This window comes from Seriola lalandi, unplaced genomic scaffold (genome assembly GCF_002814215.2).
Source record: "Seriola lalandi dorsalis isolate HSWRI2012SDOR001 ecotype SW California unplaced genomic scaffold, Sedor1 jcf7180002054133, whole genome shotgun sequence".
Classification (NCBI taxonomy): domain Eukaryota; kingdom Metazoa; phylum Chordata; class Actinopteri; order Carangiformes; family Carangidae; genus Seriola; species Seriola lalandi.
This window is the reverse complement of record NW_019524686.1, coordinates 325311-350151: the sequence shown is the minus strand read 5'-3', so window position 1 is coordinate 350151 and position 24841 is coordinate 325311. Positions and strand designations below refer to the sequence as shown.

At 39.1% G+C, this 24841-nt stretch overlaps 1 protein-coding gene across 2 annotated transcripts in view; it reads left to right on the top strand.

The window, feature by feature from the left end:
• The first annotated feature begins 2338 nt into the window (after positions 1-2338).
• atp2a2b (ATPase sarcoplasmic/endoplasmic reticulum Ca2+ transporting 2b) overlaps positions 2339-24841 on the top strand; it is a 26998-nt gene continuing 4495 nt past the window's right edge. For both annotated transcript variants that reach the window (XM_023403425.2, XM_023403424.2), the window contains exons 1-21: positions 2339-2984; positions 3331-3348; positions 3450-3532; positions 6019-6123; positions 8730-8868; positions 15864-15944; positions 16685-16770; positions 17417-17572; positions 17722-17863; positions 18149-18315; positions 21127-21215; positions 21403-21505; positions 21721-21852; positions 21967-22086; positions 22253-22471; positions 22581-22704; positions 22857-23068; positions 23165-23385; positions 23474-23676; positions 24150-24235; positions 24374-24507. In XM_023403425.2, the coding sequence (XP_023259193.1) occupies positions 2867-2984; positions 3331-3348; positions 3450-3532; positions 6019-6123; positions 8730-8868; positions 15864-15944; positions 16685-16770; positions 17417-17572; positions 17722-17863; positions 18149-18315; positions 21127-21215; positions 21403-21505; positions 21721-21852; positions 21967-22086; positions 22253-22471; positions 22581-22704; positions 22857-23068; positions 23165-23385; positions 23474-23676; positions 24150-24235; positions 24374-24507 (2738 nt within the window). In that variant the 5' untranslated portion in view covers positions 2339-2866. The remainder of the gene's footprint in view (positions 2985-3330; positions 3349-3449; positions 3533-6018; positions 6124-8729; positions 8869-15863; positions 15945-16684; positions 16771-17416; positions 17573-17721; positions 17864-18148; positions 18316-21126; positions 21216-21402; positions 21506-21720; positions 21853-21966; positions 22087-22252; positions 22472-22580; positions 22705-22856; positions 23069-23164; positions 23386-23473; positions 23677-24149; positions 24236-24373; positions 24508-24841) is intronic.

Sequence of the window (24841 nt, the reverse complement as noted above, 5' to 3'; positions counted from 1 at the left end):
CACGGCAGAACCTTGATCAGATTGAACAGAAACTCACCGCCTGTATACTGCCCCCATATATAACAAAAAAAAAAAAAATTAAAAGCCATCCTCATTGTTAGCAATGAAATCCACAGCTGCGGAAGCTGATACCCTGCTGGCTGAGTTATATAAGCTGCTGAACAAAACAAACATCACACACTGTAGATGTCAAATGGAAGGGGAATGGAGTAACTTTATTAGAAAATTAGCAAATAACACAATATGACTTATACTGAAGGGGAGAAAATATCACAATTTTTGAAGCAGTTGTTCACAGCTTTTAAAAATTATAAATTGTATTTACTGTATCAAGCAACAGTTCAATTCTACAGAATGATAATCAAAATTAGGCTGAACTAACAATGAATCAGAGTGGTATTGTCCGACTGCCTTCTACTATTTGAGACACTGTATTCAGTTTTTAGAACTGTGTGAAATGAGGCTGGACTGTGAAGTGTCTATTCAGCTTGAAACACTGCTTTCAAACTGGATCCATTTTGTCATTAACAATAATAGAATGTTCATCCAGTTGCAGCAGAAGCAGCCCTGACCCTCTATTTTGGTTGATGTAAGAATAGTTAACCCACAGAACCTACTGTAACTTAAGTACTTAAGCTTTTTTTCAATTTGTGTTACATCATATACAATGTAATATATATTTTTTTAGATTTTTATTATGTGCTTCCAAAAATGCATTTGCAGATCTTGAAATGCAACATCCAACATTTTTGTGACTAACATTTAAGGTTATGTTTATAAAGTTCAGTGTGGGAAGAACATGAAAATTGTCTGCATTCTTATGTCAACTATTTTTTTTATGTGGCGAAAGCATTTATTTTCACATACTTTTTGTTAATTAAGCATTACAACTGATATTACTGTAGCAACTATGAAAAAACTAGTAATTGTCCTTTAAGACATGAGATTTGTTGAAGTAAGTAGTTGTTTATTGCCGTTGCCATTAAAATTTTGTCATTCTTATCTCAAGCTACTGTGTGTCTGAGTAGTTGCAGAGGATTTTTTTTCCTTGTCAATGAACAGGAGTCTGCACACATTAATCACAGTGTCTGAAAATAACTTGAGTTTCAGATAGACAGCAGATACTGTAGGCTGCAAAACCTCTCACAAAGAAGCTATATCATTGTCTCTAAGGATTTAGATTTTACCTGAATTCTTTCTGTTTGCTATAGGATAAAGTATTTCTCTCTGCTCTCATTGTGTATGTATATGTGTATCTCTTTCTCGAAACTATAGTTACATTCTGGTGCAAAAAAGAAAGATATGTCAGTGCTCAATTAAACTCTACAGTATCAAGACAACTTTAAAGGACTAATTTAACAGATACAGTACATTCTTGATAAAAGGCCAGAGAGCAAATGATAAGGCTGACTGTGTTATTACACAAGCCAGGTTACTCTGTAAGTCTAACAGAGAATGGTCTTTTTCACAGACACCTCCAATAACACTGACAAAGATAATAAAGGTGATGTCTGCAGGGGTGGAAGCCTGTAGGTTGAAAGCATTTTCTGGGGGAAAGAAGGGATTTATTAACATAAATCTAAAATTGTATCCTCATTTACCTGTCACTCTCACTCAAAATAGAACAGGTTAAAGAATGTTTCACGTTGTGAATAAAGTAGAAAGGAATATGGGCAACAGAACAGAACAGTGGCCAAACCATTCATTTGTGATGAATTGGGGTAAAATGTAATAATTTAAGCCTTTAAGCCTAAAACTGCCCACACCCCATCAACATAGGAACTATACACACAGTCACATCAATTATTCATATGCCTTGTTTTTTTTTGGTTTGTCTTGTTTCACTTTCAAAAAAGTAGATTTTTACAAGATAGTTTCAAAGTAGAGGGCTATCTTATAAGACAGACTGGTTTGTCACACAGTATCACTATGTTAGTGATCACTATGTTAGTGATACTGTGTTCATTGAAAAGAGCAGAGCAGAAATATTTTTGATGAAGAAGAAACTATATTTTTTAATTTTATTTCTGGTAAGATATATTGACAGATGAGTTTACAGTCATTCTACATCACCATCATTTCTTACTTTACACTTTTGTAGATGCACAAAACTGGATAGAATACTTTGCTTTAGTTAGTATTTGGAAATTGTGTTGAAAATATAAAAATATAAATGTTATGTGGCATATAAATGTATGAAACAACTCACACCACGAACACACTATCATTGTGGAGAGAGAAAGAGAGAGAGTAGGATTTCCGGTATGTCCAACCAATGAGCTGGTTCCACATGCGGACACTGAACACCGCATTCGACGTACGCGAGAACTGCAGCGGACAAACGCGATTGGTGCCGATGAGGACGCTGGTGATTCCGCAATACACAGGCAGAGCGGGCGAAGGAAACCAAGCAGTAACTCAGCCACATGTTTAAACCATCTATTTGGATAGATTTAGTCCGGAATTTGCTGTTTTAAAAAAAGAGGAAGACATTAAGACAGCCAACTGAGACGGCGATGGTGATATGAATTATTTGTTAAAGGTTTCGCGGGAAAGCTAGCAGAGCACAGCCGGCGAATTCAAGCACAGCCAGAGGAGCCCAACAGTTAGCTAGCTTTAGCCTGTTAGCTACCGTTAGCTCAGGAGCCGCTAATCCGTCCACTCTCGCCAGACACCTGCACGCCGCGCTCCCCGGTGTTACACCTAACAAGCTGATAACAGTCAACCCCGTGGGCCCCCACTCGAATATTTTCAAGTATTTTTGTCTTAAATCACGGGTTGGCACCAAAAAAAGGAGAGAACCACGACAGGTTGAGGTTGGGACCAGTAGGACGAAACAAGCGGTGTCCTCAAGTGGCCGTTCACCATGGACAACGCACACACAAAGACGGTTGAAGAAGTTTACAGCTTTTTTAACGTGAATGAAAGCACAGGTCTGAGTTTAGAGCAAGTGAAGAAACAACGGGAACGATATGGACCAAACGGTAAGGGGCTGGTTAATGTCAGTTTGTTGAAAAACAAGTAGCTGTATTCCCCCCAGTGTCATGTAGCCTATGAATGGGCCATGGCTTTAGATCTGTAACGGGCGACATGCAGAGTAAAAGGAAACGTTGTTGACGTCATGATCTGTATGTTGAAATATTGGAGAGCATCATTTTTGTGACTCAGTTAGTTCTCAATACAAAATCCTCTATTACATTATGTATCTGTGTTGTTGTGCTTCACCACTGCTACAACAGCATGCTATTATTTTATTATTTTATAAGTAGTAACATTTAATTAATTGTCAATTTCTCTTTCTGTGGGGGTGTGGATGGGATGATCTTACAGAACTGCCAGCTGAGGAGGGTGAGTGGACAATTGTATATACATGCAAGTAGCCACCTGTTTATGTGTTGAATCTCTTTAATGTTTTGTTTTTTTGCTTGAATTTATCGCTTGTCTTCTAGGTAAGTCCCTTTGGGAACTGGTGATTGAACAATTTGAAGACTTGCTTGTGAGGATCCTTTTACTTGCTGCCTGTATATCCTTTGTAAGTATAACATATTTGTGTAAGAGTGACTTGTTCAGTATTCATTCAACTGATATGTATGAGGTAGAGCTACTTCTGGTAAAACATAAGTCCTATACTTCCTTTACTACATTATCAAGATAAAGAGATTAGTGGTAAAAGTCTGTGAGCAGGTTGTCACACTAGCATAAGGGGTGTGTTCAACACTCAACTCAAGATAAATTAAGTATAGATAGTATGTAAGTATTTTAGTGCTAGAGTAATGAAAGGTTAATTCACTCTTAGATAAATAGAAGAACCTGCTTAATTTCCTTTAGTGTGGAGGGGAAAAACAGTCAAACTTCGCCCTCTGCCATTGAACGTTGTCCATCTTCATCTCCTCTACCATCTTTCTTTTCACCCTTCTAGTGATGAGTCCACTGTAGGTTTTTTTTCTGTGTACAGCTCTGTCAGCCTACAAAGTGTATATAGTCTTTTTCTGATTGATTGAGTGCCGATTGCAGCTTAGCAAGAATGCTGTTCAAAGTGGAGCAGAAGGGCGCCCAGAATCTGTCTGGTGACACAACCCAGATGAACTTTTTTATGATTCTGTCTTAATGTGTTATACGTTGGTGCATTACCTTTTTTTGCTCTTGAAGCAAATCTTAAATCATTGCAGCCTCTTTTAGCCTGTTGGTTTGTAGATATTAAATTTACATGTCAATAGTATAAAAGTCCACAGTTGAAAAAAAAAAATGCTGACATGTTAAACTGGAAACAGATTATTGTGTCACTTTAGCATGTTCAGTGTTTATGTGGCTTGTGGTTGGAATGAGTAGCATGTTATGTCTAAGAGTGAAAGCTCTGATGATTGAATTTCCTGGTGTTAATTTGCCACTGCACTTAAGAGATGACTAAAACACTTATTACAAGTCTCACTATTACTTTGATGTCCAGTGTTCATGTTGTTATTGTGAATACAAAATCACAGATCCATAAATGAACAGAAAAAAATTGAGATATATATGTTCTTCTCACCACTGAGTGGCAATCTCAAGTGCAGTTTCTGTGTGACACAGAGTCAGGTTCACTATCCTGTGGCCCTATTTCTACTCTCGAGGCATGGTGATGACAGCCAGCTATGGTTGCAAAGCTTATAAATCAGTGGTTGTAGTAAGCAACACGCTCTCAATCGCACATGCAGACACATTTCCATTTATTTCAGTGTGACAACATTTCAACTACAAAGTTGTATACCAACATTTGTTTAGACTTTATATTCAGTTGGCCGGGAACTGATGGTTGGAACATAAATTATTTAGTGCAATGGACACTTAAAATTGAATTTGACATTTGATTGGCCATGCTTAAATAGGTTGTTGAGTAGAAGATGGGGGGCCATTGGGATTTTGGTTGACACAATTCACTCCTGGCACAGATTCCAAAAGAGGAGAAAGTGGTTACTACACTATCAGTCTTTCTGACATGCCTTTCTAACATACTGGCCTCAGTTTCTGCAATACTGGCATAGGCTGGCTTGAGTTAGATGCTTAAAATCATTATTCCAGATATGTAAATGTCAATGTGAGGTCCTGACACAACTTCACCTACTAGCTAGGTGTGTGGTAAAGCCACTGGGAGGAAGTAAATACAAGTTTCTTACCAAAACAAACTTGATAATCACCATTGTCCAGCAATTGAGTGGCAATGTATCATTACAAAAATACTATAGAAAAGTGCCTGTACATTGGAATCAGAGCTGCCTGAAGCTTATATCATTGTGTACACAACTATTCTAGCGTCACTGCAAGAATGTCAGTTCAATCTGTTACATTCTGGCATGCTTCACTGTACTGTGTTTGCATCACATTCTGTGAACTACAGAGTACAGTCAGTTTTGATCATGACGTGACATAGAATCCTACAGAAGTGAGCATACATTTACTAATTTACAGTTCTTATGTAATACTTTTGTACATAAACGTTGTGGGATATTGTGTCAGACAAGACTGATGACAAAAACTACACTGGGAGAACTACTTGTCCAACACCAATTAATACACAAGTTGAAAATAGCTTTGACCTTTCTACCTCCTGTTTGTTCCATTCATGTGGATGACGTAAAGTGGTTGGCCACCCTGATATTATCTATTACATATTGTGGTGATTTTGAAAATCCTGTGTATTCTGATTCAGTAGCGAGAATGTCATATTCCATGGAAATTGAGCGCCACAATTCAACTTTCAAAGTCTGTAAAGTTTTGCATTGCTTAAGAGAACTGTATTTTATCGTACAATAAAAATTATGTGACCACACCAAATAACTGTTCAAACTGTTATCCTCTGTAAACACCTCTTGGCGTGGTTATCCAGTGAGTGGGAGTATTAATTTCTGGTTGTGATTTGGAGATGCAGCCAGTGTTACCTTAGGTCAGGACTTCAGTGCTCCCTGTGTCTCACATTTCAGTATTAATTGTTATCACTATTATATTTGATTGTTAATTTCTTTTTCTGTGTTTTGTGTTTAGGTGCTGGCCTGGTTTGAAGAGGGAGAAGAAACCGTTACAGCCTTTGTGGAGCCTTTTGTTATCCTACTTATTCTCATAGCAAATGCCATTGTAGGAGTCTGGCAGGTAAACACATGTTAACTTTATAAGCGCATCTCTGCATGACTTCTTCCTCCAGTTTGATAGTTGTCACCAAAAGTGTGTAGGGAATGTGCAAGCTGTATAGGATGAGGATTCTTACTGAAAGGGGAAAATAATGCTATGCAAAGAAAAGTGCACTAGAAAAGCTTATAAGCATTTTTTTAATCATGAAAGACAGAAATTTGAAATGCAACATTTCTCATTCAGGCCAAGGGTACAGCATATATCGTATTGGATCCTCAGGGTAAAGACACAGTCACACTGGAAGCCAGGCGTGCTCCGCTTCCCCCTCACTTTATATATTCTGAACCCAATTCATTAGCATACCTTTTCAGAGAAACACTAGCTTTTGCCCTTTGACTGAGCAAGAAAACATTTGGTCTGCAAGGGTGAAACAAAAAAAATGCAATTCCAGTGCCTCCATGTTTACATCTGCCTGCTGAGCCCTGGCTTTCCCCCAGGATTTACAGTGTCAGTTCCTTTGAGAGGCAGTATTGATTTGTCAACATACACCTTAATTATAGGCAGGAAGCAAAGGCAGCAACAGTCGTGGAGGCACTTATCTGGACACAGAGAAAAACTAATTATCCTTTTTTTTTTTTAGACTGGCACTCATGCTGATCAAATTCAAAATGGCCCCAGAACAGTGTGTTACCCCAGAGTTAGTTATGATAGATAGGTGCACCAACTCCTAGCACATGCCTTGTGGAGGGCTAGTCTAGATTAATGCACCCAAAAACGGCTCTCGGCAGAATTGATTGACTGTATACTTGGGATGTCACACAAAGGAATGGGATGAACAATACTGTGATGGGCATGTTCCTGTTAGATATTGACTGGCATGTCAGGTTGTCTTGGAGGCAGCATGGCCCTCTGCACCAATTCCTCTGTGTAATATCTGTATATTAGAGTAGGGGATGTGAATTCTGAGGTGATCCCATGGCATTTTAACACAGTAGAAGAGATTTGCAATTATATGGATTAAATAAGTTTCTAGAGGGTCCTTCATGTGTTAGACCCACTAACACGAATAAAGTTATTAAAGCAGCCATATTTTAATTACCTGATACTTTCCATATATTTTGTCTTTGATGTATTGCCAATTATTTTGTAGACATTCCCCTGTCAGACATGATGCGTCACTGGTTTCTTGCTTATTTCACATACATCTTACCATACTTTTACCTAGTATTTATGTACATATTCCTAAATATCTACGGGCACCACTGTATCTTGCGGTTAATATCTGCAAATGAGTTCATTTTGCCCATGGAGTCAGAGCTGAAAGATTGAGGGCTCTAGGTCTTGTTCAAGTCTATTTTTCTTGCCCTTGTCATAGATCCAAAGTGCATCTTTGTTTGTTTAAGTGTCTCTTGGGATAAATGTCTAATAAACTCTTTTGAATAACAATCCCCATGATTGCAAATCACACCTGGTATAGTTGATCAAAGATACCTGGTAGGTTGGGTGGGCCTCAGCTGGATTGTCCTGTTAACTAAATGCTTGTTTAAGGTCCTGCTGAGGCTTGTGTAAATGGGGAGTTGTTAAGTAGCTGGTTGTCCGCCTTTGTTAATGCAACAAATCCTGTTGCTTTTTTTGTTGTCATTGACATGACTCTGCCTGTTTTGAAAGTACTTTCATTGAATTAAAAGCAAGTGTAGTTTTCCATGCCCTCTCTAGCTTCCTTTTAACCTTGTAAACCCTCACCTTTGCTGGCAGCCATTTTAATGACTTCATGTCCCAGTTGCTATCCCTTACAAAAGACCACAATGTCCTGGGGTGTGTTACCCTGTCTTGCCATGTCTAGGTGAGTGCTGCCTGCCAGCTGGGCTGGGAGCTGCCACTAAACCTGTCCACTCTGAGAGCAATCAGTCAGGCAAGGAGAAGTCAGCACTAACATAAAAGTGCAAGTGAAGAATGATTCAGAAAGGAACTGAGCAGGCAAGAAGGGAACATTTGGACAAAACAGAAAGAATGGGGTTGAAGTCTTATGGGACTTATACTTATATTTACTTATACCAGTGCTTAAAGTAAACAAAAGTCCAACGTTAGCATAAGTCCAAACAATATTTTTCACATCTGAAAAGAAAACTGAGGCAAAAGCTGTCTTCCTTTTTTCAGTTCATAGCCTTTTGTAACATGTCCCAGTGTTTACATGAATCTGCTCCACTGTCTATAACCACATCATGATTCGCACTTAGTTTATTTTTTATTTGTCACATTGCTTATGTAAAGATTGGGCTAAGTTAACTCTTTTAAGTCTATTTTGAATAATTGTGCTTTAGCCGTAACAACACATCTGAGAAGACTGCATAGCCATCTAGTAGGCAATGACACCATTGGGTAGTGAACATAGCATGGATCCATGTCATGAGGGTCGACCGAATACAGTTGGTACAATGGCAAAATGTTACAATCTCTATGAAGAGATGTAATAATGTAAATTGTGGACGTCTTCAAAATTGATACAATATTAAATGGTCAAAGCGCACACCCCTATAAATTCTGTTTTTTTGTTTTTTTTGTTTTTTTTTTTCTATTTACTCCCTGTGTGAATTAATCCTTTAACTTAATTCTTCTCTACTGTTCAGGAGCGAAATGCAGAAAATGCCATTGAAGCACTAAAAGAGTATGAGCCAGAGATGGGGAAGGTGTACCGCCAGGATAGGAAGAGCGTCCAGAGAATCAAGGCCCGGGACATTGTACCTGGAGACATTGTTGAGGTGGCAGGTAAGATGGAAAAAAACAGGAATGCATTCAGACAGGTTTCATTCTAATATGCCAAATGTTCTCACTTCCATGAGAGTTATTACGACAGGAGAAAATAGGTCAACAACAAAATCAGATTAGAGAAGTCACATTTTAAAAATTTGTCAATTTAAAGAAATGTCAGATTTATTATAGATTATTGCTTATTGAATTGATGTTTTTCAACATGCAGATGCTATTGGTTAGATATAGATAACATTGGTCATCAATTTTGTAAACACCATCAATAGTGTTATGACGTACTCTTCACACAGTCTAAACACACACACACACACACAGCTGATCTCTCATCCTGTTCAACTCCCATGACAATTTCAGAATAATGGTAACGCATAGTAAGTAAAGCAGTTATGCAATACAAGAGCAGAGGCCCAATCTGTTCCTGAACATTTCTTTGCTAACCTCAACTTGGACTGGGCCACATATGTTTATGCCTTTTGCGTCACTGCTCCTCATTTCTCTTGGTTTCTGTGTTTTCTTACTGATCTTTGTTTCTTAATGGCCGCTCTGTCTTTGATCCCTCTTACATTTCTTTGGTTGTTTTTCATTCAGTCTTTCTGTGTCTGTTAATGATGTAGCTTCCTATTTTCTTTCTCACAAAGCAATGGTTAGTAGACAAGGGTCACAGAAAAATTTAATATATTTTCTCTTTTAAATATTTGTCTAAAGCTAAAAGAAAGGTTTATGGATTTACCCTCAGCGTTCCAGTGCCTTTCAGAGTCATCGCCGTATTACGCTCTCTTGAGTAATAAAAATTTTCAGTGTAGCTTGAGCAACCTCAAGTTCTCTTGTTAATGCTCATACTAACTTGTTTTTTGAGAATATAAGTGCAGGACTTAAGACAAAATGATCTTGTATAATAGTACATGCTTATTTTTAAATGAAGACACAAGGCATCAGTGAGGTCAAAACCTAATTTTAGCCTCCAATAAATAACCAGAAAATACAAATTAAAGCCACTCTAAAACAAGGACCTACTGTGTTTCGGTCTGCATCAGTGTTCACAATATTGGAGCTTGCAGATGAGAGCTAGTGCTAAACTTCAGTTAATCATCACAAAATACTGTACAGTGACCATATAGCAAAATTGTAAATACTGTATAAAATAACAGAGAAAGCCTCAAGAAAAAGCAAATGTAAAACACTGAACAATGAACTTGTGCATGGCAAAATATAATAGGGGATATCTTTTGTTTTATTTTTTTACCAAAAGATAAGAACCTTTTCAGACTCATTTTTTTTTTTTTTTTTTTTACTCCTATAATATAACAATAATCTGAACCAGGGTTAGACAAGAATCAGAAATGGAAGCAGAATCAATGAAATCTGATTGATGATGTGATGCTCAGCTTTTGATGCTTCTGTTTGCCAATCTCAGTGATCATGTGGCCACTATAGCCTCCTCCTTTTGTTCCCCTCTTACAGGACTTGATCTCAGCATGGACTGTTGCACTTAACATTCATGATAACACTTCAGACATTGTTTTATGTTATAATCCAAGTAGAACCACTGTTTTGTGTTGTAGCAACTTTTACCACACAGGCCATTCAATGTGCCAACTGTGATGTTTTAGTTGGAAAGTATCTGAATCAAACAAACTGCTCAGCATGCTTTATATACACAGTTATAGCATGTGATTTACTGTCTGCGGTAGCAAGCTGTTTGCATAAATATGGTCTTAAAGCTGATAGATGGGCCTCTGAGATCACATAAGTAATGAGGATGGAGTGGATTAACAGATTTTAGTTGCACAGTATGGATCTGTCACAAACTGAATTGAGCAGTTTCTACAGGAGCTTGCATAGTTTCGTTTACTTAGCCAAAGAGCTGTGAGTGCATGTGTTTGTATTAGCCGTTGCAGGACAACCAACCAGTTGACCAGCAAGTTGCAGCATGAGGGCTGTGTAATGCCAGGCTGCAAAGTATCTTGTCAGACAAGGCATATGGTTTATATCCTTCAATTACTTTTAGATCTAGAGCTCTGATAATTTTGCTGTCACCACCTTAGATGCTCCATCAGGGCAATTGTTGTTAAGTGGTCAGTAGACATTTCTGTGCCGAGTGTGTGAAATACACACCTATCTTTGGACACAGTGAAAATTGTGTCCACTTCTCCTCTCTGCTGACTCAACTATTCAGAAGACATGCACTCTCTTCTCTTCCAGGCTAACAAAGATGTTCTTCTGCAACATGTTTTCCCTACAGTATTTGCTTACTTGTCACATTTCAGTGTTTTGGCTGTGTTGCACAAACAGTTTGTTTTGGTGCAGAATAAAACGGGTATCAATGACCACCGTTTGCTTTATCTGATTTTGTGGGCAGTGTATCAAGTGAAACGCCTGCCTCTTTTTTGTATCAGTGGAAGAGTTCTGAGCTGCCAGCTGTAGCAACTGGTCATTTAGCGGCCACCTTTTAAGAGAACATATTTTTAGATGAGATGTCAATATGGTATCCTTTGGTGCAGTCTATGGGAATTGCAGCCACAAATTCTATCCATCAGTTTAAGCAGCGCTCAAACATTTTGAGCAGTTTGATGAGAGTGAATTGAAAGACATAAAAAGGAACCGCTGTAACATAGTCGCTCCCTTCTGCTTTCTGTTGGTCACTAACCCTGCTCTATGGTGTGTTTGTGATATTGAATGTGACACACTAGGAAAATGGCAATGGGAAAGGAGTCTAGCCTTTTTTTTTTTTTTTTTTAACAGGTTTACTAATGTATAAAAACATGGAAAATACGTGCTAATTTTGGTGAAAAAGGGGTAAAAAAAAAAAAAACCCTTCAACCCTAAGGGTAAGTGTGAAATCATACACTGAAACCATAAAATCCAGAGTTCTGACCAGATTGCTGCAGCTAATAGCTTATTATACACTTTGAGCTAACAAGGAGGTGTCCTTCTTTGGTTAAGACACACTAACAACTTTACATGTTGAAGCTGTCATTTATTCCAGTTTGTTTCTACTTCCTTTTTTGATTGAAGACCCTATCAGTCAAAAAAGAATGACATTAGAGCAGGGTTTCCTGTAGCTGTATGTAGGGGAAATGGGCTACTTCTTCTGAAAAAGGGGCTGCCTTGCCAAAAGAAATACGCTTTTATTTCCGGCCTTGAATACATCAGTCTATGGGCGGAGAGGAAATTAAGCATAATCTTGAATTTAAAAAGACCTTAATAGAATTCACCCACTCTCCATAATGTTTTTGTTGCTTAATGTACGCCTTATGTCAGTATGAAATCTTCTGAACTGTCTTCGCAAAATGCAAAAATTTCTGACCATTGAATGTCAGAAAGGGTTGCTCTGCTTAACTGGCAGGAATTTGATAGATCGTATAACAGTCAGGTATCATGATTTAAACCTTCATGTACTTGCCAAAAGCCAAAAATGTATTTTTTTTATTTATTTATTTATTTATTTATTTTTTCACACATCACTTTCAGAGTGAAAGTTCTTGGCTTTCCTGCTTGTCCTGTTATGCCTTGCTTTTCTGTCTTGCACAGCCCACATAATTGTGACTCACTGTCCCTCAGTTGAGCCATTCATACACTATCTCTTGACTATTGTGAGGTTTCATTAAAACCCCTAAGTGATTCTACTGGTTTAATTGACTCCCAGCACTCCACGGAGGCAACAGTGACAATTCTTTGTCAATTCTTTTGGCTTGCTTTTGTTTCAGCTTGCAATGCCTAAATTGACAAGAGGTTCTTAGTTGCTAAAGTCAAGACCTTGACTCCTGTATCAACAGCATCCTGAGCACAAGGAATAAAAGCATGTCCTGTCTTTCTCACTTTCTTTCTCTCCCTCTGATTCACTCTTGCTGGTTGTATTTGACTCAGATGTGTATTACATTTAAGACTGATCAGCTCAGCTCTTCCTGGTTTGTAGTTTATCTTGTTTTGTCCAGGCCTCGGGGGGTTAGGGGGGCAGCAAGACAGGATGTAACATTTAGAAAGGGTACAGATTCAATTCGATAAATAATTTGTGTTCCAGATGGCCACGTGGCCAGATTTCCTTTCTTATGTTTAACAGTGTAGGATGATCTGTCTATTGTCAACACCCATGCCGTTTGTCTCTGTACATCATCTGCTGTCTGTCTATTCAACTTTTCTCTGCCTCTCACATGTTCAAGGTATTGCTCCATTATTACACAGGAGTTACATTGCATGCACAGTGTCATGTATGTTTGTGCATGTTAATGTTTGGTCTTGTAATTTTTCCATTCATAAGGGTGGGAGAGGGCTTTATGAAACATCCCAGAAGGCTGCAAGTCTACGTGCTAGCACATCAGAGAGCCTCAATCAGAATATATACAACCCCCTTAAGACCTCTAAAGTTTCATTGGACCCCCCCATGATGTACAGTAAGGCGTTGTGCTGTCTGTGCTATAACTCAAATCCATATTTAAAATGCAGACTGTCCTGTTCCATGTTATGACGTTGAGTTGACCTTAGCCATTGTTGTATGGGATAGTTGTCTTCTGCAGTTCACATTTACAGAGATTTATCACAAGAGTTATGACTATACCATCAGTCATATCAGGGGAGGGGTTTAGACCATGGTCAGGATAAAGAGTGAAAAGAAGGGATACAGACCCTGGCCTGGAAAGGGTATGAAGACGACTTTACCAACTGATGAAGTGCTATCATTTAAGTTTATGCAGCCTGACATTTGTCCATCACCCAAGGGAACAGATAACAGAGAAAATCCTTTATTCACATGGGAGAAGGAAAGGTCCTATCCCAGAGGCTGTCCACTCTTTCCCAGAAAAATAGGAGCTAAAAAGGGCATGTTCTGTAAGATGAAAGGAAAGATAACGTCACTCTTAGTTTAAACAGCTGCAAATCCCCCTGCAGCAAAGTTCTGAAGATAATTGCAGAATAACTGTATTTGCTGTTTTTGCTAAAACGATTTGTAGCAACGTTAATAAACAGCAACAGTAATTTCAAATGAATTAATAATTGCAGCTTATGCTTATGTAATTATTACTGGCCATTTTATGATTTGCTGTTTGTAATGTAGTAGGTTCTTTATTCCAAAGAAAGTACATTTAATTTTAATCTCTTCTTGCAGCCAAACTATGCTCTGATCTTATTCACAGTATACAATGATGGGTGGTAAATTGGGAGGTGTTTCACTATTTCTTCAAGGTATGAGGTTTTCTAATTAGTGACACGTTGGAGGAACAGTCCCACAGGGCTTTGAGTCTTTAATATTACCAGCAAATACAGGTCCTCATCTCCTTTGCGTCCTCCCTCATGCTATGCTTGTTCATCTCCTCCACTATCTCCTGTGTGTTAAAGGAGGATCTAGTTTGAAGGCAGACAGGTGATGATGAAGTGGTTTTGACAGCCTCTATTCAACTGGAGGACTATATTTGGTAGTGCAGCTGGTACAGTCCAGAAGCATCACTCACCGTGAACTCAGCATTACTACATGTTACAGTAATAAGATCAATTTTAAAATTTTTGGCATAGAAGCAACAAATGTGAAACAATACTGTTTCATTGGTTACATAATTTTTGTGTAGAATTTCCTCACTTCAGTCACTGTATTAATGGATAAAACTCATGATAATGGTGGGAATGAATGAACAGTACATACACAAGGACATGTCATACTGTTTCTATTTCAATTCATATGACATGAAGCGGGTTCTCCTTGCTTAAAACAGAAGTTTTTTTTATCATTCCCCCTCCCCCAAATCCAACAGCACATGTTTGCAACTGATCAAAATAGTTTTCCCATTTTTGGACGTGTGTTTTGCAGTACTCATCTGATCTCTCTTCCCATTCTCTTCTCTCTTTCTCCCCTCATCTCTTACTCTCTACTCAGAAGGGCACTGCAGAGGCCCATGGGTTGGTTTACATGTCTGTCACCACTTTCCACTGTCCACAGAGGGATCTCTTAAGAGCCTCTGGGTCATTGCTTTATATTGCTTTTACCACCACCTTTTGAAGCTATGTGATGTCTTACTGTAAGCTAAAAGTAACATTTCATTTTGATGCAACTTTGTCATTTTTCGTTGTGCTTTCAAAATTTATTAAAATGTCAGCCATCAATTTTGGGTGCCATAGGGAACCATAGCTGGCCCATAGTCTTACTGTAATAGTACAATATTATACAGGGAACATCATTACTAGACGAGACATATTCTCAGGTAATATTTTTCATTCTTCATCATGGATCTTACTTTTTAAAAAAAAAAATATATAATTTGAAAGCTGAAAAGAGTGCAGAATATGGCCTGAATTTTAAATACTTTTTTTCTTCAATCATCCTTATCTGCACTTTTTATCAGCTCACGTCAGGCCTAAACTGCATGTAAAAACCATACAAAGGAGCCAAAAAGATACCCTTTACAGAAAAGCTATTAAAAGTCACTGGCTTTAATGGTACTTATCTTCTTTCTGCAAAGGAAGCACTTGTTTGGGATCTGCTATATATCTACATTTTACATTTGTTTTACTAGGGATTGCTAAAGCCTTGTGTTAGTGGAAAGAATGAGCAGCAATCTATTTGCGTCCCGTACAGGAGATGAGTGGAACATTAATTTTTGAATGCATGACACTCTCTCAGCCTCTCCCGAACAAAAACTTGAGTTTGATTATTTTATTACTCCCATAGGGGGATGAGCTGGGATTACACAGCAGTAGATTTTATTTCCAAGATTTAAGTGTCTGTGTGGTGATTTTTGTTTATTGCTTTTATCTTAAGTATTTTCTCTTTTCATTATACAGTGCGCTAATTTTAGAGGATGTTTTTTTTTACATGTGGGACATTTACATGACACCACTCTGCTTTTTTTTATTGCTATTACAACTGTGTTTGTACACCTTTAAAATTAACTTAATCCAGTTACACAAGGTATGTATACACCTGTGGTCTTGTTTCATTTACAGATGATTTTAACTTGTGAGGAAGTACTTACATGTCTCCTCTGCTTTGCTGTTTCTGTCCACAGTTGGGGACAAAGTGCCTGCAGACATCAGGCTGTCTTCTATCAAGTCAACCACGCTGAGGGTAGACCAATCTATTCTTACAGGTAAAACTGTTTCTAAATTTCCTAAAGCTCCTTTGTCTATGTGAGTTTCTGTCAGTTGCCATTATAATTTTGCATTCTGTATGTTTACATAATACTGTCCTTGAAGTTCTTCCTTTTTAGCTTACTTATGTAAACTTGTATTACTTGTACATTATTTATTGGCCTGCCTCTGCAACAACTCGCCTCTTCTGATCAACCAAGAAGTAGCAAAATAAGAAGCAGCAATTAATGGCGCACTGCCTTCTTTATAACCTGTAGTCATGATGGATAATTGGGCAGTGAGGTAAATGGAAAATAAGGGGAGAACACTGGGTGGTGGATAATGCATGAAAGAAGAAGGTTTATGTGAATCAAGTCCTTAAATCTCTTGTCTTGCTCTGCTGCCTTAATTGGTAGCAAATTCCATGGGATATTTTAGTGTTTCAGCTATTTTTCTCCTCTCTTCCTCTCCCCATTCATGGCCATACGGCCTGTCAAATGCTCCCTGCCTTACTCTGTCAGAACAGTGCAGACCTTGCACAGTTGATTACACACACAAACACACCATCAGATATGGGGTTTGAAAGGCAGTGGCAGTGCAGCATTTGATAATTGTCAGGCCTGTTCAGTCAGCTGCAAAGCCTTTTCCACACATCTGCCCAAAGTGTCAGCCAAGCATCACAGCTACCAATTTACTCTCCTGCGTAGGAACTCTCCCAACTGCTTACCTCTCTCATATCTTTTGTTTCCTCTTCCTGCAGGAGAGTCAGTGTCTGTGATCAAACACACTGACCCGGTGCCTGACCCTCGTGCTGTCAACCAGGACAAGAAGAACATGCTCTTTTCTGTGAGTGACTCACAAGACCATTTTTGGCTGTTCAGTCTCATTTTACACTTTGTTTTTTTTGTTTTTTTTTTTAAATCCTTGCTCTTTTCATCTTTTCTCTGAGCCTGGCAACACCTATAAGGGCAACAATGTTTTGCTGTCGTCATCTTCCTCCTTCTATTTGTTTTATATCCCTCCTCCTCACATCCACTTTTTTCTATTTTAAGATAACGGCACTTCAGGGGAAATATTGAATTATCCAATTACGTCCCTGCTTTTTCTGTCTTACACATGAATGAAAAGTACAAAACAGTTCATGTCTAGACAGATAAAGAGTCCTCAGCAGTTTGTTTTTTTTATTTGTTGAAAGGATTTTAATTATGTGCACCTTCATCTACAAAAGAAATTGTCAAATTTGCTTCCAGGCAAAAATTGAAATACATTGCCATGACCCCTTTCACTTGTTTCTACAATTAATTTAAGAAAGTGATGCATTAACTCTTGCTGCATGTTGATTCTTGCTGCATGTTGAATCGTGTGTGTGTGTGTGTGTGTCTTCTGTGACACATCTCAGAAAAGTTGTTTAATTACTTTCACTCATATGCCCAGAAGCTTAATGCATGACATGTTTGTTCTCTACTGTCTGCTTTTCACTACTCCTTCACAGGGCACCAACATTGCAGCTGGTAAGGCTGTTGGTGTGGTGGTGGCCACAGGTGGCAACACAGAGATTGGCAAAATCCGAGATGAGATGGCATCAACAGAGCAGGAGCGCACACCACTGCAGCAAAAGCTGGATGAATTCGGACAGCAACTATCTAAGGTTATTTGTGAAATTCTCTCTCACTGTTGTTTCTTGCCTTTTTGTACTCTGCTATTTCTGGATGCCCAGAATATATAATGTTGATTTTAATTATGATTAATTGATAACTATTAATGTGATTTTTAAATTTAAACTAATGATGATTCAAGGTTATTTCACTGATCTGCATTGCTGTGTGGATCATCAATATTGGACATTTCAACGATCCTGTCCATGGAGGCTCCTGGATTCGAGGCGCTGTCTACTACTTCAAGATCGCTGTGGCTCTGGCAGTTGCTGCTATCCCTGAGGGTAAGCTGGAGAGCTGCACAAATGCAGATATGTCCTTAACATGCTATTTATGCTGTGAGACTCCCAATATTGTGTTGCTATTCAGACTGCTGGAACAGTTGGTTGGAAAATCCTATAATCTGGGCTATTTTTCAATACTTCATGCTACAGGGACTAAGGATAGTTTCACCACTTGAGTAAATGAATATAAATGGATGTCTCCATTTTTTTCTGTAACCATTTATCTCTCATGTATGTCTTAATCCCTCTCTTTTCCTCTGTGTTTATGTTGATGTTTCTCTCCAGGTCTGCCTGCTGTCATCACTACTTGCCTGGCGTTAGGAACACGCCGCATGGCCAAGAAGAATGCCATTGTCCGCAGTTTGCCCTCTGTGGAGACCCTTGGCTGTACATCTGTCATCTGCTCTGACAAGACCGGCACACTGACAACCAATCAGATGTCTGTGTGCAGGGTAAGAGAACGGTCAACAGTGACTGAGACAGAAGAAACCAGAAACCTCTCATTTTGTGAATTTCATTTATTAATTAATAATATACACACACACACACACACACACACACACACACACACACACACACACACACACACACACACACACACACTGCAATCTAGATACAGGATATTGTGAAGGAGACAACCTAGCCTGCTAGCTTGGGGAATCATAGTCTGTGGGGTAACCGGTCAGAAATCTGCATTTAGAATAAGATGTTAATAAATAATTCAAAGCTTCAACAAATTAAGTTAAGATGTAAAGATAAAGAACATTTCAACTGGAAAGGAGATCTTGTCATCACCTCTTCACTTGACTGATGTTCAACATGTTGTCAGCCCAGTCTCTCTCAGTCCTCTGAACAATTCAAGTGAATTGCACCTGTACATTTCAAAATGAAAATACAAATCTAATTTGTATTGCATAGGTTTATGGTTATCTATGTATTTAAATTAAGAGGGAATCTGAAATCCTATATCTACCCCCCTTATTTCCCATATTTACCTTACAGACTATTGTTGCTATTGAAAACAGTCATTTAAAGTCGTCTCACCAACCTTCAACAGTCAACTCAGTTCACCGGAAATTAATTTCACATTGTTAGCTTATCTAACAACATTTACACTGGTTTCATAGTAACCAGTGTAAATGTTATTCTCTACCTTGTAGAGTCAAGACATTACATGCTAGGTTTGTTCTTCAGAATGTCAACAGGTGAGAGTGCTCAACTACCATATGAACTTGATAACATTATATAAACATAACAACAGCCGTGTGTCAATAAAGAAAAAATCAGTTATTAGACCAAAATAACCCACCACGTATCATGATTGTAATCACACTCCTGCTTTATCCTGAGGTTTAGGACACAAGTTTTGTAAATTGCACATCGTCACAGTTCATGCTGCCTTAGATCTGATTGTGTAAGCAGACGATTTCAGATCATTTGACCATGATGCTCTCATAACTGGTCCACACAGAGAAATACTGTTATTGTGATAAAGTTAAACTGAGTGATCCATCGCTAAATGCTAGGTCTCCAAAAATTTCTTGGTCTGTGACCTGTGATCTGTTTGTAGGTCCCAAAATTTTAATGAACCCAACAATTATTATTTAAGTTGTTATGGCCACAAAATGGTGTCAGCACCATGTGTCAATGAGGCAGCGTGTGGCTTGTCTACATCCTCCTCAGGAAAAACAGTACAATTAGCAGTGACAAGCTCTGCTGTTCACCAAGTTGAGATTTTTAAAACCATTGCCGTACATGGAAAGGGCAAAGGCTGGCTACTTTCCTGACATCTGAGAACTTTTCAAGTGTAAACTTTCAGTGAGCAATGAAGTAACCCTGAAAGCCTTTTGCTGACATTGGGGATTTACTGGGCAGTGAGCATTGCTGACACTGAATAGGGTATATGAACTATTATCTATTATATATCTATATACTGACTATGTAAGACTTACAGAGTATATATGATTTCCCTGTTGGTGTAAGCTCCTTTGTTCGTGTTAGCATCTCTTAATTTTTTGTTCATCATACTCCTCTCTCCTGCTCTGTCCCACCATCTTCCTCAGTACTATTCCTCAGCCTTTTATCTTGTTGTTCCTCTGTTTCCCTCCTCCTTTCTTCCCTCCTCATTCCACTCTCCTCCCCCTTCTTGCTCAGGCAGCATGCTGATCAGTATGCAGTAGTTAGTCACTTGCAGCAGAACCAGCATTAGAGTTGCATAACTGACCTTGTGTTGAAAGATTCTCTCTCTCTCTCTCTCTGCTGTCTGTCTGCTCTTCCTTTACTCTTCCAGCACTTTTTTTATAAATTGAAAATTATGTTTAGCAATTTTGAAAGGTTTCATTTTGGAAACCAGTTGGATGCTATTCCTGGTCATTTGTCAGTCAGTGATAGAGAAACCTGTGCTTGATGCATCTGCAACATCTCTGTCCTGACTCTCAATTTTGGGAAAATGTATTGCTTTAGATGTAAGAATCTGTTACGTATGAGTGAATTACAACAGCTGACAGCTGAGGTAAGAATTCTCATGCTGTCTAGGGCTGCACATTTAATCGAAATATAATTGAAATCGCAATATGGCCAGGTGCAATATCCAAATTGAGGGAGCTGCAATTTTTTTTGATAAAGGTAAAATGTGTCACAACATTGTTGTGCATTGATAGCACAATAAGCATTGTGGTGCCTACCAATCAAATTCTCCAGACGTACCAAAACATGTAAACATGGTTTTTTGGTACAAGAGTAACAAAAATCCCATCGTCATTGTTCTTAAATTTTTTTTCAGTGAAAATGAAATGCAAAAACAACCATTCCAACTGAACTGAAACTCAACAGTTTTTGAATTAATTTTCTAAAGGACCTTAATAAACCAGAGACTGTAACTACTGTCCTTACGCAAAGGTTTTGATACTCATGGTCAAACTATTTCCGCCTTCAAGTGATTCACTTTATATAGAGTGTATTCATGATGAACTCTGTGTCTGCCTTGCTGTAACATGACATTTATGGACCTTCCCCACCAGAGTTTTCAATGTCTGCTTTGGCTCAGCATTTCATTGTTATACCCTGCTCTATGTTCAAGTGGATTCATGATGTGAAGGTTTCTTTTGGATAGTAGTGTGCTGCCACCTGCTGAAAGCAATGTTCCTCAGCCTCTCAGCTTTTTCCTGTCCATTTTATCAGAGGTATTTACCCACAGATACAGTAGGGGTGTAGTATCAGTATTAAGTACTAATAGTTTGTCTCTACAATTTTTATGTTTCTAGATGTTTATCATTGACCGAGCAGAGGGCGAGCACTGTTCCTTAAAGGAATTCACTGTCACAGGCTCCACATATGCCCCGAATGGAGAAGTGTGAGTATTCAGTGTCTTCAGCCTGTTTCCCTTTTAAAGTGAAAATAATGTATTAATAATAAAATTCATCAATCTCATACTACTTGGAAGAGATTATTCTAAGATATAGTGAAAATTAGTTTTTAATGTAAACCACTGCACAGTTGGCTGACTAGTTGCTTCTTTTCTACATCCATCTTTTGTTTAGGTACCATGATGCAAAACCAGTCAAATGTTCCCAGTATGATGCCTTGGTGGAGCTGGCCTCTATCTGTGCTCTCTGTAATGATTCCTCATTGGACTATAACGAGGTTAGTGGTGAAGATTTTTCTACGTTAATTGGTACACAATCCTTGGCAACACCTGACATTTGTGGATGAAGATCGACCATTTCTCTCTCTCTCTTCTGTGTGTGTGTGTGTGTGTCTGTGTGTGTCTGTGTGTGTCTGTGTGTGTCTGTGTGTGTCTGTGTCTGTGTGTGTCTGTGTGTGTCTGTGTGTGTGTGTGTGTGTGTGTGTGTGTCTAGACCAAAGGTGTGTATGAGAAGGTTGGTGAGGCCACAGAGACAGCTCTCACATGCCTGGTGGAGAAGATGAACGTGTTTGATACAGATGTTAAAGGCCTTTCCAAGATTGAGCGAGCTAACGCCTGTAATTCTGTATGTAACCTTCAGTTCTTTAAAGTCATTTCCTTGTTATGAAAACTGTGCTTACACATTTTTCACCTCCTCTTTGAAGATGCTCATTGCAGTTGTGTTTTATCGTATCTTTAGGTCATCAAGCAACTGATGAAGAAAGAGTTTACCTTGGAGTTTTCCAGAGACCGGAAGTCCATGTCTGTGTACTGCACTCCTAATAAAGCCCGCTCCTCTGTTGGCAAGATGTTTGTAAAGGTAAGAAATAGTCACAGTGAGACTTAATGTTGGGGGGGGGGGGGGTGTAACTCAGATTTTTGCAAAATATTTAACAAAGTTTTACTTGTTGAAAGAGTTTCTCTTGCAGACTGTTATGTCCTTTCTTTTCATTTGTCCTTATTCTCCTTTCTTTGATTGCTTTTAGGGTGCTCCTGAGGGAGTGATTGACAGGTGCACACATGTCCGGGTGGGCAGTAACAAGGTGCCCTTGACCCCCGGCATCAAGGAAAAACTAATGTCTGTCATCAGAGAATATGGAACTGGCAGGGACACCTTGCGCTGTCTGGCTCTGGCCACCCGAGACAACCCCATGAGCAAAGATGAACTGGTGTTAGAGGACTCCACTCGCTTTATTGAGTATGAGGTAAGAGCTTGGAAAGATTGATTTGGCTGGATTCTGCTTTTGGTTTCTAGGTTCCTCAGTCTGGTGTGATTTTGTTAGGACGCAATTATTTCTCTTTGTTATCATCCAGACTGATCTGACGTTTGTCGGCTGTGTGGGCATGCTGGATCCTCCCAGAGCAGAGGTGGCAGCCTCTATTCGACTCTGCCGTCTTGCTGGCATCCGAGTAATTATGATCACTGGAGACAACAAGGGTATGTAGAGAGATTCACATCTGCGCAGAGAATAAAATTTGACTGGCACATATCATTATAGTTTCTGCACAGTGTTAATTCAAGATTCATTTACACACTTGAATTCCAGGAAGCCTTAAGAAGTAAATAATGTTCCCTCATCTGTACTTTAGGAACGGCAGTGGCTATCTGCAGACGTATTGGTATTTTTGGTGAGGAGGATGACGTCTCCAGCATGGCTTTCACTGGCCGAGAGTTTGATGATCTTTCACCTGCTGCACAGAGAGAAGCTGTGGTCAAGGCCCGCTGCTTTGCTCGTGTTGAACCTTCACATAAATCCAAGATTGTGGAGTACCTGCAGTCCTATGATGAGATTACAGCTATGGTAAGAAAAGGGACATGCTTTTTTGTCATTGATAATCGCCTCTAAAACATTAACATTATTTATGATTTCCTGACCTGGTTTTCACTCCCCCCTCAGACTGGTGACGGAGTAAACGACGCTCCTGCTCTAAAGAAGGCTGAGATTGGTATTGCCATGGGCTCAGGCACAGCTGTGGCCAAAACCGCCTCTGAGATGGTGCTGGCTGATGACAACTTTGCCACCATTGTAGCTGCAGTTGAGGAAGGCAGAGCCATTTATAACAACATGAAACAGTTCATCAGATACCTCATCTCTTCAAATGTGGGCGAAGTTGTCTGGTAAGGATGACTGGTTTATATAAACACACTCCATTCCCCGAATAAATAACAATCCCACTGACGTACATCATGCTTCTTTTGTATGTAGTATCTTCCTGACTGCGGCTCTGGGCTTCCCTGAAGCTCTCATCCCTGTTCAGCTGCTCTGGGTCAACCTGGTGACTGACGGCTTGCCTGCCACCGCATTGGGCTTCAACCCACCAGACTTGGACATCATGAACAAACCCCCACGCAACGCTCGCGAGCCCCTCATCTCTGGATGGCTCTTCTTCAGATACCTAGCCATTGGATGTAAGAGGGGAAATTTGGATCATTATTGTGGAAGGACAGTGTGTGACAGATTGTGTGCTGCCTGTGACACCTGAATCTAGTTTTTCTTATTTTTTACCATGCGGATTCAACAAGTGATTTAAGGGAAAAGAACTGGTATTTAATGAGTAATGCCTTCAGATGTTCTGATGTTTCCTTGATTGTTTCTACATAATTGGCAGAAAACTTTAGGAAGCATCAACCATCAGCTTGTAGTCATACAGTAGGGCTGCTGGTTTAATGTCCTGGCAGTGCCACGTAACCAGCACAAAAACTAGCAATTCGTAAGCTCAAATCTACCACATTAGCATGATGTGAACGTACAGTTAATGTAGGTAGTCACAAGAAAGCGCTCACATGTAATTACAGTTTGCTGTCTTCTCCGGTTCAAGTAACCAGGCATCTGTGTCATTGTGTGCATGTTTGAAAGACGTCTTTTTGGTCTGCGTCATCAGGTTATGTGGGTGCTGCCACTGTCGGTGCTGCTGCCTGGTGGTTTGTTGCTGCTGAGGATGGACCAAGGATTACCTTTTACCAGCTGGTATGAACTACATCCAAACAACTATTAATTTAACACACTTGAATGCAAAAACTTAAATCTATCTGCTATTTGCTCTGTGTTTTTTTTTTTTTTCCCCACAAACAGTGATATGACTGAATCATTTTTCACTTCTTACAGAGCCACTTCCTGCAGTGTGCTCCAGAGAATCCAGACTTCCAGGATATGGACTGTAAGGTGTTTGAGTCCCCTTACCCTATGACAATGGCCCTGTCTGTGCTGGTCACCATTGAGATGTGCAATGCCCTAAACAGGTCAGTGTGAGCAAAGTATCTTCCAGCAGGTCTGACGTGTTCAGTAGGATTGCCCTTTAGTCAGCAGAAACAAAAACTTTTTTTCCAGATATGGCTCTGAATGATGAGCTTGGACCTAACTTCTGTTTTGTTAGTATTACTTGAAGTTTGTGCTACAACATAATGGTCTTTATTTCCTCTTCCACTTCCACACAAACCATGTGTTTTATGTGGGATAATATGCATACATTGTGGTACTTCGAAGTAATGGCTCTTGAGTGAGTTTTTTTTTTTTTTTTTAAATGTGTTTATTAATTTTCAATAAGCAGACATACAAAAGACAAGACTAGACAAA